This window comes from Artemia sp. Qi Xiang Cuo, chromosome 16 (genome assembly GCF_049724085.1).
Source record: "Artemia sp. Qi Xiang Cuo chromosome 16, ASM4972408v1, whole genome shotgun sequence".
Taxonomy (NCBI): Eukaryota; Metazoa; Arthropoda; class Branchiopoda; order Anostraca; family Artemiidae; genus Artemia; species Artemia sp. Qi Xiang Cuo.
In genome coordinates this window covers 19,442,598-19,464,227 of record NC_142809.1, presented here as the reverse complement: position 1 = coordinate 19,464,227, position 21,630 = coordinate 19,442,598, and the positions used below count along the sequence as shown (strand labels likewise).

At 36.7% G+C, this 21,630-nt stretch overlaps 1 protein-coding gene across 5 annotated transcripts in view; it reads right to left on the bottom strand.

The window, feature by feature from the left end:
- Positions 1-21,630, bottom strand: part of LOC148942657 (peptidyl-glycine alpha-amidating monooxygenase B-like) — a 119,755-nt gene that overhangs the window by 14,837 nt on the left and 83,288 nt on the right. For all 5 annotated transcript variants that reach the window (XM_089102604.1, XM_089102603.1, XM_089102602.1 and 2 more), the window contains 4 exons: positions 16,262-16,563; positions 9,062-9,265; positions 7,512-7,724; positions 5,220-5,308 (listed from right to left, as the gene is read on the bottom strand). In XM_089102604.1, coding sequence (XP_088958730.1) covers positions 5,220-5,308; positions 7,512-7,724; positions 9,062-9,265; positions 16,262-16,563 — 808 coding nt within the window. The remainder of the gene's footprint in view (positions 1-5,219; positions 5,309-7,511; positions 7,725-9,061; positions 9,266-16,261; positions 16,564-21,630) is intronic.

Here is a 21,630-nt window from a genome sequence, read left to right as displayed (position 1 = left end):
ATGTTCAAGAGCGGGGGTCTGGGGGCGGCAGCCCCCAACTTTAACTCCTGACACGATCAGCTAACAGTTAGTCAAGCAATAATAAGTAATAAACTGTACAAAAACGTGCAGAAATTATTTGAAAAAACTACGTTTTCTAAAGAGTTAAAGAGGCTGAGTTACAAGGTCGAACCTTAAAACGTACAGGATTAGGAGGCACAGTTGGGGCTACCACCCTCAAACCCCCACTTTCGCAGCCTTTAAATATAAAAAAAAATTCTTTAAACTGAAAGTAAGGAGCGACATTAAAACTTAAAACGAACAGAAATTATTCCGTATATGAAAGAGGCTGTGCCCTCCTCAACGCCTCGCTCTTTACGCTAAAGTTTTTATTGTTTAAAAAAAGAGTTGTGAGAAAGTCAAACTTTAGCGTAAAGGGCGAGGGGTTGAGGAGGGCACAGCCTCTTTCATATACGGAATAATTTCTGTTCGTTTTAAGTTTTAATGTCGCTCCTTACTTTCAGTTTAAAGAATTTTTTTTTATATTTAAAGGCTGCGAAAGGGGGGTTTGGGGGTGGTAGCCCCCCAACTGTGCCTCCTAATCCCTGTACGTTTTAAGGTTCGACCTTGTAACTCAGCCTCTTTAACTCTTTAGAAAACGTAGTTTTTTTCAAATATATTTATATATATATATATATATATATATATATATATATATATATATATATATATATATATATATATATATATATATATATATATATATATATATATATATATATATATATATATATATATATATATATATATATATATATATATACAAAGATAATTTCTTAAACCACATTGGGCTGACATCACATAAGGAAAGACAAACTAGCAAAAATGGGGTTTTGAAAGGTCAAATGAAGATACTGAAAAAACAAAGCGAATTTTTTTAGAGGACAAACGCCCTCTTCTTCAGCGCGAAATGAAACGATATATCAATAAAAGCCAAAAATTAAATGACTTAAAACCAAATAACTAACAACCATAAAAACGAGTTATTTCCTAATATCCGCTATTTGCACAAAATACAAAAAAAATATGAACTGCCATCGATAGATACTAGCGAACAACTGACAAAGACAAGGAAACAATTCATTCACACGAAAAACAAAATGAACCATCAATTCAATAAATTGAAGAACTATGTCATTTGATTTCTGATTTTAATTAATGAATTTCTTACAGACACCCTTTGAGACATAGGGGTTTGTTCACGGATTTGATTAGAAGACTGGAAAAGTGGTTCAAGGTTTATTTCAGGGATTACAAAAGTATCGGCTTCTCTTTTGAGAAAACCGAAATATGACTCGTTTATTCTTAAATCACCGGAATCTCTGTTTAAAGCTAGACCTAAATGTTGGTATTTATAAATTTCAACAGCTTCCCTGTAGTGCTGGACAATACCTTTATCATGCGAAATAAGACTAGCTTGATTAAACAAAATAGTATGGTCTGGTTTATCAAAAATGTGCTCTGCAAGGGCAGAGTCAAAATTTTCTGGTTTTTTCCGCTTTTTAAGTGTATCATTAATTGAACTAGAGTGCTGAGTTAATCTATCCGTTAGTCGCTGATCAGTTCTTCCGATATACCAAAGACCACAAGAGCAAGGAATTCTGTAGACACCGGAGTTTTCACCTATCGGGATAGGGTCTTTACCTTGATAAATTTGGGACCTGATAGTTTTTCTGGGTCTATAATAAGTGTAAATGTTATTTTTCCTTAGATTTTTTTAAATGTGGTCTGAAATCTCTTTAACGTATGAGAGACCAAGATAAACTGAATTTTCCCTTTGATTTGTGTTTTCTATGTAATTATCTGATAATCTTTTTATGCGTTTTGCAATTACAGAATTTATTAAACTAATTGGATAACCATTCCCAAATAAAATATCTCTAAGGTGGTTGAGCTCTAAATCCAAGAAACGTGTTGAACAAACTTTCAATGCTCTATCAACTAGAGAAGTGACAACTCCTCTTTTCACAGCAGGAGAATGATTAGAGGACTAACTTAAGTAACAGTCATTATGTGTGGGCTTTCTATAGACACTAAACTCAAAACATGAATCTTTTCGGTGCACCAGAACATCTAAGAAAGGAAGACGCCTCTGTATCTCTGATTCCTGAGTAAATTTCAGTTTTGAATCCAAGGAGTTGAGCAAGTGAAGAAAAGAACCTAGAGACTCGTCACCATGCTCCCATAAATAAAAAATGTCATTTTTAAAACGAACCAAAAATTCAGGTTTACAAGAACTTTGCAAAATAGCCCTTTCTTCAAGGTCTTCCATGAAAATATCAGCCTGTATTGGAGAAAGGGGGGCACCCATGGAGAGCCCATATTTCTGTATATAAAAAATGCCTCTATAATGAAAGTAAAAATAAGTTCTGTTACAAAGGGCTGTAAGCGAAAGAAGTGTCTGATTTGAAAGAGTAGATTTTTCTGATATAGATGGGTTAGAATTAAGTTTTTGCTCCAAAATCAGTTCGGTCTTTTGAGGATCACAATTGATATACATTGAATCTGCATCAAAACTGCCAATTCTTGTATTTGGTTTAACCGAAACTTGCTTTACCTTGGAAACAAAATCAGCAGAATTTTTAATATAGGATTTTTGAGCCTGAATTAGTGGGCGAAATATCACTGATAAGAATTTCCCTATTTTTGCTGTAGGAGAATTAAAAGAAGAAACAATGGGTCGAAGTGGATTACCCAGCTTATGAACTTTAGAAAGACCATAAAAGCGAGGGGACGTGCATCCGCGTGGGTAAAACCTTTTGTACAGCTGATCTGTAATTTCACCTTTTCCTTTTAGATAAGAAAGCTCTTTTCGGACTTCCTGTACAAATTTTTCTGAGGGATCGGTAGCTAATTGTTCATATGTCTTAGAATCATTTATAATTTCTCGGACTTTTTTGTCGTAATCATATGAATCTAATACAACAACAGTATTGCCTTTATCGGCTTTCGTAATAATCCTGGAATGATCTTTATGAAGTGCTCGTAAGACCAAGTGTTCTTTTTTACTAAAATTTTTAAAATTTCGATTATTAACAGAAGGCTTATCCAAAAAAGTTTCAACAAATTGTGCTCTAACCTCAGGAATTCCTTCAATATCCGCACGAGAGTCATGAAAAGCCCCCTCTGTGTTCGCGATAATTTCACTATAAGGTATTTTCGAAGGGTTTATCGAAAATTTCAATCCTTTCGACAGAACCTGATTTTGCTCTGTTGTAAGGGGCGTGGAGCTGAGATTTATCACAGCAGGACCAGGATACGCATTTGGGACAAAAGGTGGATTATTAGAGAGTATCCTGGTATTGCTGTGATAAATCTCAGCTCCACGCCCCTTATAACAGAGCAAAATCAGGTTCTGTCGAAAGGATTGAAATTTTCGATAACCCCTTCGAGCACATTTTTGAAAAACCAGATCATACTATTTTGTCTAATCAAGCTAGTCTTATTTCGCATGATAAAGGTATTGTCCAGCACTACAGGGAAGCTGTTGAAATTTATAAATACCAACATTTAGGTCTAGCTTCAAACAGAGATTCCGGTGATTTAAGAAAAAACGAGTCATATTTCGGTTGTCTCAAAAGAGAAGCCAATACTTTAGTAGCCCATGTAATAAAACATGAACCGCTTTCCCTGTATTCTACTCAAACCTGAAAACACCTCCCTATTTATCGCAGGGTTTCTGTGAGAAATTTAACCAGTAAAATAAGAAACCCACTGGCACAGTTTTTAAACTTATTGCATGGACGGTTCGTTTTGTTTTTTGAGTGAATAAATTGTTTCCTTGTCTTTGTTAGTTGTTCGCTAGTATTCGTCGATGGCAGGTCATATTTTCTTTTGGATTTTACGCAAATCGCGGATATTGGCGAATAACTCGCTTTTATGGTTGTTAGGTAGTTGTTTTTAATTCTTTTAATTTTTTTCTTTTATTGATAAATCGTTTTGTTTAGCACTAAAGAAGATATGCGTTTTTCTCGCTTCTTTTTTTCAGTATCTTCATTTGGCCTATAAAAACCCCATTTTTGCTCGTTTTTCTTTCTTTATGATATATATACGGTGTGATTCAAATCAATGGTTTAAAACAAACAGGATCAGCAATGGTTGCATTATAATCTAGGACTATTGATCAATAAATAGTCAATTTTAGCCGAGACATACTTCCAGAACTACGCCACAATTTCATATCACCAATAAACGTTTTCTCATGATTTAAAACAGTTTCTCTAGTACGACTTACCAGATAAATATGATACTTATCAAATTCGGAATGATTTTCATTAGATTTATGTTCAGGAAATTTTTCCTGTGCTCTTTCATTCTGTCTATTAATTTTTTGTTTTATTTGTTTTATATGTTTGAAATGAAAAGTTTTGACTAATGTTCCTTATAAACTTTTATATATTCAGATTTAAGTGATAGGTACATATTGAAATATTTGTCACGGTTTTTCAGCATTCATGAAAAAAGAGTAAATATTTCCAATTAACATTTTGGTAATCAGTAAAAGTCGTTTTTACTTTTTCAACACAAAAAGTATACACCTAAGTTTTATGGCTGTCAAGACACAAAGATGAACTTTTATGCCGTTGGTTTTGGAATTATCCTCCATAGCAAGATACTTTTTGAAAGTTTTATTATATTTGGCGGAAACTTGTTTTCATATCTCAAACTTTTGAATGTCATGCTCAGAATCAACCATGTGAACTGTTGAAATCACCATCGTCAAAAAATCAAAACTGGAGGTTTGCAATTTACCATCTTGAAAACCAGGAATCGTTTTTTTTTTAGCATTAATGGCAGCGGTGTCTCGTTTCTTTTTCTTTTAATTGATCCCATTACTAGCGGGTTACTGAAAGGCTATAGAGAGATATGGTATCGCAAATGTTATTCGAGATCAGGTGAATCTGAACTCTGCTTCTTTCATTTGGGATCCTCCCAAAGAAATGGGAGGTTTTATTAATTAAATAGTCAGTTTTTTTAAATAAATCCAAAAAATAAACTAAAGAACCATCCTGAAGTTTAATTTCTTTATTTATTTATTTTCACACTTTGAAATTCGTTTGTACAGAGACAAAGCAAAGACAATATTAATAGTAAAAAAAAAAAGTTAGAATACATTTCACGACTTTTTTTTACTTTTCTTGGCTCCGTAAAAAGAAGGGTTACGTAATCTAAACATTCACCTGCTTGATACTGTTTGGTAAATTTCCAATAGTCAACGGTTCTTCTTTTGGTCCAATAACTTCATCTTTTTTGGTGTATGAATAATTACCTACAAAAGAAAGCACTAACATTAACAGGTACTCCAAGACATGTCCCCTTACTAACGGCGCTGTGTTTCGGTATCATACACACTTGGATCTTATTTTAGACAGTTCGAAGCTATTTGCAGAGTACTGACATGTGCAAAAGCAAAATATGAATGGCATTCTAACAATTTTTCGGGATTGTAAAAAGGGTTTTGAAGATTTTCACAAAACACATTTTTTTCGAGAAGTTAAGATACAGAAAGAAAAAATAACCAAAAAACTGTAACGGTGTTAATTAGCCATATATTTTCTCCATGTCCTATATGACGAACAAGTACCTTCTATTATTCTCTAAGCTAGGGATCATGAACGGGAGATTAGCTGGGTTACCGAGAGGCAGGGGACGGGATCCCTAACCTGAAATGTCACTATTTTTATGATACTTTTCATAAGTTTTGTGATGAACTGCCAGCTTTTGCCCTTTTAACCCCCCACCCCAGAAACCTTACCCCTTTGAAATAGATCACGGGTTGATTGATCAGTACAAAACACTAAGATAAGTCACTTACATATGACAGCTGAATTAAAAAAAGACATAGCCTACTGATAAACTTCTACAAGAAGAAAATATATTAAGTATAGAATAATACAATAATTCCATGTTATGTAACAGTTCCATAATCGAAGGCATAGTTTGTAATTAATTATAATCTTTGACCTTGATATCTTATAAAGTCAAAGTTTGTTTTATTAAAAGTTGTTTTAAGGCAATACCTACTATTTACACGTCTATTGTTACTTACTTGTTATTGTTTGCTCAAGATGTTTTAGTGAATAGAGATATTCTTTTCTACGGAGAGAAAAAATTAGAGATTACTTGTTGCTTGTTGTCAAGCTTTCTTCTGCGTATGTTCAATTTTCCTTTTTGCAAAGGACAAAAAGACGTATATTTGTTTTTATAGATTTCGAGCGCTCTCCCTTCCGTTTTTTTTATTATTATTATTTTCTTTTCGGCACATTGGTATTTCCTTGGTTAAGGCTTTATTCTGTCAGGTCAATCGGAGACAAAAATTTGCCGAAACTTATAACATCTTTCCCTGCCCCATCCCTCAACAAAATTCTCTCAATATGCAATTTCTAAGTCCCCATGATTTAAGGAACAGTTCCATAAAATATTCAAGTTGATCAGACAAGTTACTTTAAAAGCCATCCTCCTGGGCCACTTTTTCCTCAACCAAACCAAACTGTTTACCTAAAACCCTCACGGGAGCTCCAATTCTCCTACTTTGGGCTGGTCTACTTCTTCTAACAAGAATTTGGTTAATCCGTACACTAAAGAAATGATAAGAAACCATATCAGTAATAATGGAAACCTTTACCACAAATAAGCTATTCCAAAAACTAGCTTAAAAGTTTGCAACAACAAATCACTGATGTAAAATCGAGAGATAAATATATAAATAAAACTATTTTACTGAGACTAGTTCCAATATCCTATTCAAAAGAATACTGGAACAGCGTATCTATACATCTGGTACAACACATGGACATAACAAACAAAAGGCGTAAAACTTGAAAGATAAAAAGTGGACTTTTAGTTAATAACAAGTTTACTTGTCTTTGAGTTGTCTTGATTTTTGGGTGGATGGAGATAAAGTGCAGACTATTGCGTCTTTTAATGGTTTTGTTCAGTGTTTGAAATTCATTATTGAATTCAATTAGTTTGTTTCATTAATTTGAAATTGAAAGTCAGATTCAATTAATTTGAAATTGAGTTCAAATTCAATTAATTTGAAGCCAATTCATTACTGAAACGGACTCAACCTAAAATACCAATTCATAAGAAATAGGCATCCGAAATAAAATGACTAGAAACGAATCCCTAATGAATTTCATTAATGTGTTTTAAGATCAGGCAAATAATGTCTAATTAAAAAAAATTATAGGTAGGAGCTAAGAAGAATAAGCAAAAAAAGTCTGATGAGTTTGGGTTGTTTTGACCCACTGTAGCTGCGAACTAAAATCATATATCTTCAAAGCACTTTAGCTGCTGCTGAAATACTCCTCCCAAGTCCTAAATTTAAGACTAATTAATAAATACGCCAAACCTTGATTTTGAGCAATATTAGAACATCAGAGCTTTGAAAATATCAAAAAAGAAATTAGTGCAACTTTAGAACTGAGCTGTTTAACTGTTGTTGCATGTAATAGTTTGTTTCAACTTACCATTATAAAATCGTTTGATCGTATATGGTTTAATGAGATCAGCTACGTATAAATTACCACTTTTTGGATCAACAGCCAGGTCGTGAGGTCGATTTAAATCCTTTGTGCCAAATTGGCCGATCGGATTCATAGTGTGCATATCAAAAACTGTAACACCTCCATTCCATGTCTGCTGAGTACTTGGATAAGCAGTGGCTACCCACAATCTTCCATCTGTGAATAATAAAGAATAAAACATAAATTTGCAATACCAACATTTATACCCAGAATATACCTAGAATGCCGGCAGGTTGTGCGTTATGGCTTAAAAAGTAAGAAAAACTAAGTTTTCATTGGTTTTGTTCTCGTGATCAGCTGTCTGTAGCTCGGTAGCGATAAGATGTAAAAATTTAATAATTTTGTTTGGTGAAAGGATCATGAAAGGGAGAAGCAAATTTTCTTTGAAGGTATTAAATTTCCGATAATGTCCCTCAAAAAATAATTTTTTCTAGCCTACTAAATAGTATAAACAAGAAACATAACAAGACAGTCCTAACCCCAACAGTCAAGTTATCAAGGAGTATTTAATGTCGGACTCGTGAAGAGCAAAGAATTGTGTTCAAACCCTCCGATCAAAAATTCCGTATCTCTTTTAGATCTCTAAGATACAACACTGGGAGTCAATTTGAGAATCCTAAATTCTGGTTTAAAAAAAAAGATCGATTTTATTAGAATTTTCCAAAATTTCGTATGCATGTAAGGCTCGGTCTCAGAAGTAGCCTGAAACAATGCGGTTTTCGGAATCTTGGCCGTTTGCATAACCACCAGAAGATGATGTAACATCTCAACCAAACTTAATAGTAAGTAAAAGCTGGTTTTATAGCTGTGTCTTTTGGCTCTCCAGACGTAATTCAACCTTTACTGGGAAGGGGAGTGGGGTGCAGGGGTGGGGCAAAGGGGTGTCCCTTAATTTTTGTCATCACGACAACTTTAGAAAGGGCTAGACATCTCTTGATTAAAATTGGTACTAAATAAAATCTACCGTCCAAGTTACACTTTGTGATGTCCGAACACAAGGGCTCTGGTCGATTCGACACCCTATGGCCATCAATAATTCTGGAGGATCTTTATCCTATCTTAATCCTTTAACTAAATTCAACCAAAATATCTACCAAAAGGGTTAGCCGAATGTCAAAGAAGGGGAAAGAAATAAGAGCTAGTTTCACAGTTATGCTTTTAGGAGATCAAGACGCTAATTGGGAGAGGGAAGGGAAAAAGGTTCTCAAATTGTTGTACAAATAAAAGAAAAAAAAAGAAAAAAAAGCAGAATGCACAAAATCAACTTCACAAAAATCTAAACGTTAATTTGTGAGCCCGAGACAATTGTGACAGGCACACTTTTTAAATATAACTGTTTAAAAGAAAATTTTATAAAACTGTAAAAGTTCAATATGAAATAAGATTACAAAACACAGAACAAGAAAGTAGAATAAAAATACAATATAGAAGAAAAAGAGAAAGTAAATATCTAAATGGTTAATTTAATAAGGAAAAATGAGTTTCTTTCTTACCATTCTCAGGAGTATAGGCAATGGCATAAGCCCCAGCATCCTTGTTCGGTAAATAAAAGAGAGATTTAATATCCCCAGTGACTACATCCAGACACTGTACTCGAGCATTCTCACGATCAGCAGCACAAGCTATTTTTCTATCTTCTATCAATAAGATACTATGAGGTATCAACCATGTTCCAGGATTCCGCTCCGTCGATAAAACTAAAAAAACACATACAGGTTAATACTAGAGTTGTTTTGGCGAGATATAACTGATCAAAAATCATATTCTAGCCATCAACAAAGGTTTTTGTTGATCAATATTGCGGAGGAAAACGACCCATAATTAAAATCACTGTTTGTCAAACTTACTGGTCAAATAAGTGGGAAATTTCGAAGAAGACTATCAACGGGAAAAATTTATTTTGTGCACAGTTTTAAAAGAAAAAAACGGTTAATTTGCTATGAAGGTTGTTATATTTATTGCTAGTGAGCTTTCACCTAAAGTAAAACATGGGGAGGTTTTTCTCTGGTAGTATCTACCCCTTTCCAATGCAATGTAATGATGAACCTTTGATGAACTTGGACAAAAATTTGTGTCATAAAACCAAAACTTTCAGGCAGTTGAGTAAACATGAGTCTAATTAATAATACTAAAACCAGGTTCAGTTGGCTTTTAAAATATTGCCATTTATTTCCAACAATAATAAAATATAAATTCTCGCAAAAATTTTTGTTAGTTCACAATTGGTGATCACTAAAGCTCTTCTTGTTGATCAACATTATTCATCAACAATGTGCTCGTGAGGAAAGACCTAAATCTTGTAGATAAAAACTTCGAAAGGTACACTAACTTTTTTTCATCTGTTTACGTATAGAGAAAGCTAAGCAAATTTTTAAGAGTAAGGAGCACGTACAAGCAACTGATTTCGCTTTCGAGTGGCTCAAAAACTGGAAAACTTCTTTTTTTTCTCTTTTTTTTACCTAGGACTCAAAATATTATTTGTTTCAGGATGTTGCCCCTCGAAAGGACAAAGCCATAGCTGTTTCCTTTCTTAATGTTTCATAAGTTTATATGAACCATTTAGAATCAGCGTGAAGGTCGATGCATGATCAATTAATAGGTCTGTAAAGGTTCATATTTAAACAATTGAGTGTGCGGATAATAAAAGAAAAGCTTGACAAAAAATAAAACCACGGAGAGGTCAAAGAAGAACCTCGAGGTATCCCGAAAGAACCTTGATTTTTCCAAAAATCATAAAAAGAGAGAGAACGAAGCATGCGATGTCACGATTAAAATTGACACATTTATAATAAGATTCCGTCAGCTTATTGCGGTAAAACAGATCGTTTTATTGCGGTAAAACAGCACCATATGAATTGTCAGATGTCAGGTGAGATGGAATACGCCTAGTCCTTCAGTAACATTTAAAAGATCTGTCAGCTTATTCATGCCTCCCAGGGACATTGATTCATGAAAACAAAGTGGTGTGTGTGTAGGGAGGGGTGGGGGGCAAAAACATATCTTTCAAAATCTTGGAAAGTGGGTGCTCCGTTTTTTTTTATTTTCCTATGAAAGTGCCAAAAAGTACTGTTTAATGAAAACACCCAAAACATTGTATTTTGTAAAATTTGGGGAGAAGAGAGCAAAAATTCTAAGAGATAGCAGTCCTCCAGCCTCTCCTCCCCAATGGGCATCATGATACCTTCTCATGAAATATTGTCGTACAAGAAATTTTTACTTGCATTTTGATAGAGACTCGAGAGGTGGGGATTAAGCCATTTACTTTCTGCAAAACTTTCAAGATGCTGTTAACGTTGACAACTAAATTTAACAAAAGGATGACCCTGATGACAGCTTTCGACGGAGAAGGAGTCTGCGTTTTTAGCAGATTTTCATAGACGAGGCCTAGCAATTATTGCTTAGAGACATGAAGAGAGTTAAGAAAAGGAGATATGAAGATATGGGGCTCATAACACGATGCTACGACGACGATTTGCAGATAGAGCCAGGCACAACTGAAGTCTCAGTCAGCACAATTTTATAAAAGGGAATAAAAAAGCAGGAGCACCGCTATAATAACTATCTCAATTAGAGCAGAGAAACATAAAAAGCTTTATGGACTATGATATATAACTAGATTATTATTTAATACAGGTTACTTCGTGGGGGAAAAAGCCATAGAAGAGATGGTAAAAGGAAAAACATGTGATTCCAAGGGCCCTAAGGTGACTCAAGCAACGAGGCATCAATGTAAACAAAAAAGCTTTTATCTATTTTGAAACTAATTATTCAAATCAGGAATTCATTTAATCTAATTAACCTAACTAATTTAATTAGGGATAGTTTTTCTCAGTCTTCATTTCAAGTAGTCAGATTAAAAACAAATCATGTTTTGTTACAGATAACTAGGAGATAAGTACATTCGCATCAAATGTACGGTCAAGGGCAACGTGTCCTTCAGGAAGACACATAAACTTTCTAGTTTTGCTAGAAGTAAAAATAGCCTGTACAATGGGTTCACATAAACTATACGGCTATTAGTCAGCAACCCAGCCAACGAAATACTAACATCCCAGTCATCAACGAGCTAAAGAAGGTTTAAGAAATTTATCGGGGGCAGAATTGGTTGCTGAAGACGAATATAGGCGGGCGCAACGAAAATTCTGTGTGCCAAGGGAGATATTACCTAATTTGCATAATCGTTGACGTCGTCAGCTATATTTTCGTTTTTCGACCTAGATGAGAGGTTTGAACTTAGAATGTGAAACATAATAAGGTACCGAGAGAGAAAAGAAAAAATGATGAGCACAATCAGATCTAGCGTCCTAACTGCACATTATCAAAACATACCTAAGTTAGTGACACCACAAACCAATGTTCCTCTACTTGCATTAGAGTTATCTCCAAAGGGGAGCAGCAAAGCAATTGGGGCTGCACAGGAAGGGGAAGCAATTGGGGCTGCACAGGAAGGGGACAACAGCTTTGCAACTCCATTCCGTTAGTGGCGTCAAAACAGAAGCCACCTCGAACAAATTAAAGTGCACAGATATTGAATCCTAGCCTCGACAGAAATACGTCCAAAATAAAAAAAATTTGCTGCAGAAATAGAGCTTTTACTGAAAAAAAGAGAAAGAAAAAAAAATCTAAAGAGAATGACCACAAATTACGCATATGTTATACTTCTTCGGGCGAATTATCATACTTTCCGGCACAAGTACAGAAAACATCACAAAATCGAGGAAGGCATTAACAGTTCTTGGTGCACTTTTTGTTACACACAAAAGAGTTGTGAATATCCCGACGGAAGCTACGAAGTGCTCAAAACAACGGGAACAACATCTTGTCCAAAAAATTGCCGTCCATAGCTCAAAGGGCTTGGCAGATATGGTCTTGCAATCAATAAGGGATTCCAGATTGCAAGCTGATAGTTAGAAGGCTTAAATGTTCCACCAAACGCCCCCTCTATAGGAGACAACGCTTTCAGCTCCTTCTTAAGATGGTACAAGTGTACTCGTAAATCGCTGAGGGAAAGCTAATTAGGATCCCTTCCATAAGCGCTGATTATCAGCTTTCTTGCAACATCTTGGAAGGAGAATATACTGGCTTCCGTGAAGGTTTCATCTCTCAACTTTTGTATTACACACTGAATCTCCATGTACAGACTGCTCTTCTTGGCGGACGCTAAGAATGTTCGTTTTCCTTTGGAGAAAAAGTATCTCGTTGTGTCACACCCCGAAATGCTGTGAATGAACGCCAGGGAGTTCAAGATTTGCTTCTCCGTTCTCTGGAACAAAAGATCAATGGGGACATAATAATTTGGAAACTTCACGAGGAGTTGAGGCACAACATTCTCCCCAGGAAAAATGTTAAGGAGACGAGGGAATTGGCCAAGTAGTATCACAGCTACATCAGTATCATTAGCACTGTCACCCTTTCAAAGCCGTTTCTGAAGCAAAAGGCAACATGCAGAGCCATTCTGGTGTCCGCTTCCTCATATGTGCTACACAGAAATTCCTCGAAACTGAGCGAATAAACATCATGACTTAAACATACAGCTCTCATCCTGTCTTCAAATCCTCCAGACAGCCATACACGCAATCTGCCGGTAGTACTTAAGCTGCTTATATAGTCAAATCCATTTGCTTTTCATGTTTCATAAGTTGCTTTCATCAAATTTGCTTTGCTCTTTGTATTTTTTTTTTTTTTAATTATAATAGCCATTTCAATTGCCAATCGAATGAGCCCTTTTTGAAGTTTGTAACGACAACTCGTTCTATAAAACCTTATATGCCCCCAGGGCATAACTTACAACCCTTCCCATTAGGGATGTGTGGGGGGGTTAATCCTCAAATACCTAATTTACAGAACTTTATACTACGTTGAACAAAAAGGCGATCTGAAAATTTTGATTGGATGTGTTTGGAGAAAAGGTGGGCGTGAGAGGGGGGTTAGTTGCCCTCCAATCTCTTTCGGCTATTAAAAATAGCCCTAGTCCTTTGAATTTCTAATCGAATGAGCCTTTTTGAAGTTTTTACGACAACGCCTTCTATAAAAACCTTATACGCCCCCAGGGCATAACTTACAACCGTTGCCCTGAAGGCTGTGGGGGAGTGTCCTCCGCAAAAACATAATTTCTATCTTGAAATCAACTACGCTGAACAGAATGGCAATCTCAAAATTTTGATTGGATGTGTTTTGGGTAATGGTTGGCGTGGAAGGGGTGTTAGTTGCCTTCGAATCACTTTTGACTATTAAAAAAGGCACAAGCCACTCCAATTTCTAATTGAATGAGCCCTTTTCCAAGTTTTTACGACACGAAGGGCCCTGCTCTAAAGGAAAAAAATAATACATTCTGCCAACATCGTTCTTATATGCCCCCAGGGCATAATTTAAAACCCTTGCCTTGAGGGTTGTGAGGGAGTGTCCTCCTCAAAAACATATTTTCTATCTGGATATTAAATACTCTGAACAAAATTGCCATCTCAAAATTTTGATTGGATGTGTTTGCGAGAGTGATGGGCGGTGGGGGGGGGGCTATTTTCGCTCCGATCACTTTCGACTATTGAAAAGGGCACTAGCCCCTCCAATTTCCAATCGAACGGGCCCTTTCTAACTGCTCGATGTTTCTACGACAACTCCCTCGATACGAAGTGCCCTGGTATGAAAAAAAAAACAAAAAAAATAAATAATACATTGTGTCATCATCGTTCTTTACTTAGTAACAATGCTCTTTGTATTTGTAACAATCTTTGTCCAGTTTCTAATTTTCGAGTTCGTCAAGAAGGAGCAGACTGTCGAGCAGCGGCCACGTAACTAATGACACCCATTGCGGTCCTTCAGAGATATACTGCCACCATTTGGATCAGTGTGACCAAACAGTCTCTCATACCTGTCTCCCACGATATGAATTTCACTTGCTGTTTCAGGTGTCCCTTTCAACACGGCTTTAAGCAACGACATGGCATAAATTTCGATGGTTTCATGTTCAGCTGGTGGCTTTTGGTGAACCAGTGGCATGAAGTCGATAACAAAGACTTCACGCCCATACAAGCAACGTTCCTCTTCAAATTACGGGTTTTCAGGCCATTCACGCAAGCCACTGGCCTCTCTCAGAAAGTCTAACACGGTAGACTTAACACCATTTCGAAGCTGAAGAATCCCTGAGATCAAAAACCGAAAAGCATATGAAACGAGTTCAAAGCTCAGAATATTTGTAAGCTGTTTCAGTCCACTTTTAGTGCTGGAATCTATCTCACATAGGATTTTCTTCATTGTCATAAGGTCGAAAAACTGCGCTTTGTCCAACGGCACAAAAAGCTCAAATGATACTCAAATGATAATTTATCTAATGATAAATGATAATCAAATTAAAATTAATTCTTTCAACTTTTTCAGTAATAATAAATATTTGAATAACCCTGCTTTAACTAGGCAACCTTTATTAAAACATTTTTAGGAAGAAATTGAGGATAGACAAGCACAAGCACTAAATTCTTGGTACCATAAAATTATTTCAGTTGATATTTCAATATAGACGTCTGTATTACATACTTCTTGTTTGTGACAGTTAGTCAGTCCTTTGTTGGCTTTAAAATCCTCGATTATTCACAAAGTGATGACACTGACGGTCGTGCAATGAGATCGCATTACTAGGTAGCGCTCCAGTAAAAATTCCGCTAGGTGCATAAGTGTAGCGCAAAAAGGGTGTCCGAGCGTGGAAAGATCTGGGTCACATCGGGGGAGTTAGGGCGGCGGAGAGGAGAAAACTTGCGAAAAACTTAGTATTGCACAGAGTATAGCTTTTCCACGCTAATGTCGATCAGTTGAAGAACCCGCAAATTCTCAATGCTTGCAAGTGCAAATCAAGGCAAGGTTAATGTGAAAAGTAGAGTGAGAAGATAATACTCCCCCTTTACTCTCGAAATCCCTCATTAGTGGAATTGGATCTGAAATTGCACTCATTGAGAAATATTCTACCGGACAAAGTACTCAAAAACGCTCCCCAGAATAAAAATTTACCCAATCTTAGTTTTTTTTTCCCTATTTCTGCAGATACAACTTTTTGCCATTGGGCGCAAGGAATATTGAATGCGCCACCAGATATTCGTTTTCAGCGCTTATTTCTGCCCTAGGTTCCATATTCAAGCCTTCTTTAGCTCATTGAAGCCTGGTAACTATTTTCTAAAGATCTTTCTTTATCGTGGGTCCTTGACTATATTTCTGTTTTCCTGAGAGAAAATGACTCACACATAACACAGAATCCGTTAAAATACAAGCAGAAAAAGCCTATTAGATTGAGTCTAAAGAAGGCAAAAAGTCTTAGCTTTGGTTTTTATCTACAAGAGAAGTCAGGAATATTATTTTTGCAATAGATATCAATACAGCCTTCTTGGAAATAAAATTAGTTGAAATAAAATTATCATTTTTGGTTTAGCCAGTTGTAATAGAAAAAAGAAAAGAAAAAGCAAACAAACAGATATGATTTCCAAAGGCTCAATTCAATTATTTTAGCGCTGCCCGTGAGTTGGTATAAGGCACGAACTTTAAAAAAAACGATTATATGTGACTCAAAATGTAGAAACGTCAATTTGTGATTGTTTTTCTTCTTTGTTTTATAGCAAAGATGCAGGAGCTTAGGGTTAAAAAGAAGTAAACAGAACCTAATGAAAAAGAAAGAAAAATAGATGAAAAATAAAAGAAATATAGAAACCAACCTTGAGCCATGTTGCTACTTGTTCCCCATTGAGCGACAAAGTTGCCTTGACTGTCAAACTTAACTATCCTTGAATTGCAATAGCCATCAGCGATAAAAATACTACCATCTTGAGAAGATACAGCTACTGACGTCGGCTTACAAAAATGCTTTTCATCACTTCCAGGTTTGAAAGCTTCCCCCAGAACCAAACTTGGAGTTTTCAAGTCATTTTGAGTGAATTTGAACACTTGGTGAGTCGCAACGTCTGTTAGCCACGTGTTGCTCAAATTGTCAACAGTAATACCATGTGGGAGATAAAAACTAAAATAGATTTTATATAAATAAATGATAACAGCATCCACCATTTTCACACATAAACTGATTGGCAATTACAATAATTAAAATCTGCTACGACAAGTATGTCATCAGTGGGACCGGAGCTCACAATCTCTTGCATACTAAGCAGGTGTGTTGCTGGGCTATGATACCATACTTAGAGAGGATAACATCGCAGCGAAACAATCTGATATACACCCCCTCCCCCCAATACCGAACTTCCACCACAAATCATTTTTGTATACATCTTCCCCACTCATGATAACTTGAGAAATTAGCTGGAACTCACAGGCCTTGTTGCATATACTAAATATACTGTGGTCAGTTATGCTTACCGAAAACACAATAGCGGGCCTAGATGTAGGATGTTTATGCCAATAAAAAAATCATCCATCTTAAAATTATCTCAGACAATAAGAATAATCTGGACAGCATTATACAGAAAGAAGTAAACTCTTTCTTAATGGAGTCAATAAGTCTCACGCGTACGATGTAACGATAAGATGCTGCACTAAAAGCTGAGAAAAGGTTTTAAAGATCACGAGGCTGTGTTTTGATCACCTATATGACGGCCCTGAACGTGTGGTTACGGACCGTCTATGAAATGGTAAATATAGGGATGTGAAGACACCTTAACTAACGTATATAACAATTCCTACGAAGTTGATGTCATTGCTTGTCTTAAACAAACTGAGTTCGTTTCAGTCCTTGTTTCACAGACTCGTTCAAAAATGTGGAATTCTCTGTGGAAAGAAGACCCTCATCTAAAAATAAAGAATAGGACAATGATGTACTTCGGATATGGAACGCTTGTGGGCACCCACATTCTGAATATGTGTTCAATGCACAGCGTAATCATTAATAAAAAATCTTCAGTCAGGTTACTTGCACTGCAAATTCTCACTTTCCCAAGATATTTATTGCAGTAATCCTGGCAAAAGTACGACAAAGACATAATTCTGGTTAGTGCCGCGTCTGTGATGAAAAGTATTAAAAGATTAAAGTCTAAGCACATATTTTTGGATGGGATTAGTGTTATTCACTTGAGAGTTGATTATCCTGAGTTAATTTGCCACTCACAGCTGCCTTTTCAGACGTGCCTTAGTAGCTCACCCGGGCCCGATTCTTTTTAATGCGATGCTGTCATTTCGGCCTTAAGGGATGAGGAAGATGACCTTATGAATCTTACGACCCTATCACGCTTGCAGCATTAGTAAACTATTTGAATATTTTCTTCTCCTTTTATTCAAGATGAGGTGAATTACGAAGCTCACTTTAAATTGCGTGTTGGTTCTGAACATTCACATCTGATAGTTGCTACTGTGTTGCAAGAACGAAAGAGACTGAAGTTCATTTATCTGCTCCTGATTTATCTAAAGCTTTTGAGGGTATTTGCTATACCCAGGCATGGTTTTCTCTAGCACAATTTGGTTTCAAAAATTCTGAATTACATGTCTTAAGGTATTGGCATCAAATTTCTTTTGTTCGTCTGAAGATGGGATCACGAATTTTTGGCAAGATTCCTGTTAGATCAGGAGTTCGCAAAGGAGTTGTGCCTCTCCGCAAATTTTAAAAGCTTGTCTATTTAATATGCTGAACCAGATCCCATCTTCAAGTTTTTCAGATGCATGTTGTCTCACGCATTCCAATGAGCCTTTGTCGGTTAAATTTTTCTCATTGCAGGAATTGGTTTAAGTTTCAACATCGAAAGGTGCAAGTATTTACCATTGAACTCAAACTGTCGGATAAACTCACTTGGTTGTGATTGACTTCAAATTAGTTTCAGTTATTTTCTGGGAATGGTGTTGATACTATCCAGTGGCTTGGGATGAACATTTGCAGATCACTGGCTTCATTTTGCAATCACGCAGTTCTATTTGCGGCTGGCGTTAGTTGTCCCAGCCAAGGCTCAACGCTAGAGCTTATTTTTACGCTACACTGGGCATTAATATGCCAATTACTCAGGTAGACATCATAGCGCAATAGATTTTTACTGATTTTGGTTTAATTCGTGTGTACCGTATTTGTTTTTCGTTTTTCTGTTACTTTTAGTTTGATACCCCACTTCTTAAGTTGTGTGGTGGGTGAAAAGAAAATCAAAGAGATTTTAGATCCACTATTCCCCTTTCCTCAGGGGCCAAATGAGGCGGAGACTCTAAAACGCACGACTATGGTGGTTATAATACATCCACTTCCGGTATCTATCCTCATTATAGGAGCATAGTTACTCCCCATCCGCCCTCCCACAGAGGCCAGATTAGCACATATCCTAAAATATACAACTAGGGCAGTTGCCGATACCCTTAATCCCATCTGGCTGAGACAGAACAACCTCTATTACCATATGTACCGACGACAAGGATTTAGGACCTCTCCTCGTGCGAATATCAGTTCTCATCAAGAGTCTGAACAGATGAAACATGGAAATTTGCTCATAAAAAGATAAATAATCCCATAGCCCATTCCAATAGGTGAACTGTTTCCATGTGTTTAGAATCTCTTGCCAATTTCTCAGAGACTGGACGGGGTTTAAACCCTAAAACCGTAAAATAGGACACAAAATCTCACTCAACATCAAGTTAGATTTATATCTGACAGCCAGATCAGTGTGCCACCAGGATGGCAAGGATGGAGGGTCCCTATCTCAAAAAGTATGGTCAGGCAAATGGCAAAGATATACCGAAAGCTCAACTATGACATTTAATCGTATTTTCCACCTAGTTTCGTGGCAAATGTCCTAAGTATAAAGAATGGAGGCAACCCTTCCCCTGCAGAGGTTGTATTGTCTCTGGACATCCAAAGGACACAGCGCAGACACCCATTCTTACATTCCGACGAGTTTGTTTGCGGTAACTCGATTGGTTGTGATATCTCCTTTTGACTGATGGGCTGCAGCAATACAAACTTAAGAATTTCTTTGCCACAGAGGAGAAACTTGGCCCTGAAATACACAATTTTGACATTAGCTATTACTTCCAAATTTTTGGTTTAGATCGGATAACCATGTTTTAGAAGCTGGTTTGACGAGAAGAAACTAGGGTCTCCCTATCTTTTCCACCACATAAGTAAAACGGTTCCTGGCTCCAAAAAGAGAGAGTTTGCATATCAAATGATAAGTTTGGCAAAGTTTGGTAGGAAGCTGTCAAAATCTCTTTTGGTAGATGTCCTAATGGCACGAATTTTAGAACTTTCCTTAACTTTACCACTCCCTGAAGTTTGGATAAGGGCTTCGTCATCAAATAGCGTAACTCAGGCAGTAGTTCATGAATGTATCGAAATTTATTAAGCTTTAGCTAGGCTGTGAGGTATTTTACAAATGTCGAAACCCGCCTTGATTTGACAAGAATTAAGAAACCACCTTCCCTACTACTCGCCCACCCCCAAAGAGGCCGGACTGGGTCAGACTCAGACAAGGAACAAAGGGAAAAGTTGCACTCACTTTCCACCAGGTTTTATAGGAATCTGATAGCCCATTCTGATAAACGCTGAGTTGAAATAAGGACCTACAAAAGACACGTCTAGGAAACCAACACACACTACCAACAAGTTCGACTTTGACCAACAACCTGCTCTGCTAGATAGCCCAAAAACAAGAATTTAGCGACCCTTACACCCTCCCTCAGATACCAAATCGGGTATAGACTCTCCAAAGCAGCATCTAGGAATTTACCCTTACTTTCTACCAAAATTGTTTGGAATCTGATAGCTTTTACAGTTAGATCTAATGATGATAATGGCTTTAAGAATTCTCTTTTCATCTCCTTTTCAGCAAAAAGCTCTGTTCATGCGATGACCCTCATCGGACATAGCTCTTGACACTTCCCATACACATAGCTCTTACTTTCCACCAAGTTTAATCAAGTTGTAACAACATCTTCTGGCAGAAGTTCTGATGAAAGACATTTCTTCTTTACACAGAGGTTAGATTATGTCCAGACATTCAAAAAGCAAAATTAGGACACTAACTATTATTTCCTTCAGGTTCCATTGAGATATGAAAATTGTCTCTGGCGGATGTGTTCAATCACAAGGTTTCGGAAAAGTCCATTTCTCCACTTAATCCTAGTTATGCTAGACCTCTGTGGGGTAGAATGTCCAGAAAGAGGTTATTAGATTCCAATAAAACCTGTTGTAAAGTAGGCGCTAATATTTTCTTAATGCCTTAATGGTGTTCGACATCATTCCGATTTTTATGGGGATTTAGTAAAGCTACTTCAAAAATTCTTGTTCTCACTACATTTACCGGAATGGGTTGTCGAATTCTAACCAAAATTGAGGAAAGGTTCACCTGACCTCAATGGGGAGGGGAGGTCATTAATTTCTTTTCATCAGGATATCTACCGAATTAATTTAACTTGGTAAGACTTAAGCACTACCAGCCCTAAATTAAACACTAAGAGCCCCAGCTATGTCGTCTATAAACCCTTACCCAATCCGACCTCTGTAGGGGACGGGTTCCCAAGCCTCTTGTCGTTGTAAAGCCGGCAAGAAGGTTGTCAGATCTCAACAAAACTCAGCGGAAGTACAATTAAATGTCTTGGTTTTGGCTTTTAAGGGTCCATATGCGTTCGTAACTGTGCCCACCCCTCCCAGGGGGGGGGGGGGGATCGGTATAAAGTTCCAATTCGAGCTATAGTCAAGATCTTAAGTAAGGCCTCTAAAAGTATCTGATATGCGAAAAATGTCCTGATCCACCAGAATTATTTCCAGCGTTATTTTTTTTCAGTTTATACTGGAGATTGACCATCAGACATAGCTCTTGAGACTTCCCATACACATAGCTCTACTTCCCACCAAGTTTAATCAAGTTGTAACAACATCTTCTGGCAGACGTTCTGATGAAAGACAGTTCTTCTTTACACAGAGGTTAGATTATGTCCAGACACTCAAAAAGCAAAATTAGGACACTAACTATTATTTCCGTCAGGTTCCTTTGAGATATAAAAATTGTCTCTGGTGGATGTGTTCAATCACAAGGTTTCGGAAAAGTCCATTTCTGCACTTAATCCTAGTTATGCTAGACCTCTGTGGGGTAGAATGTCCAGAAAGAGG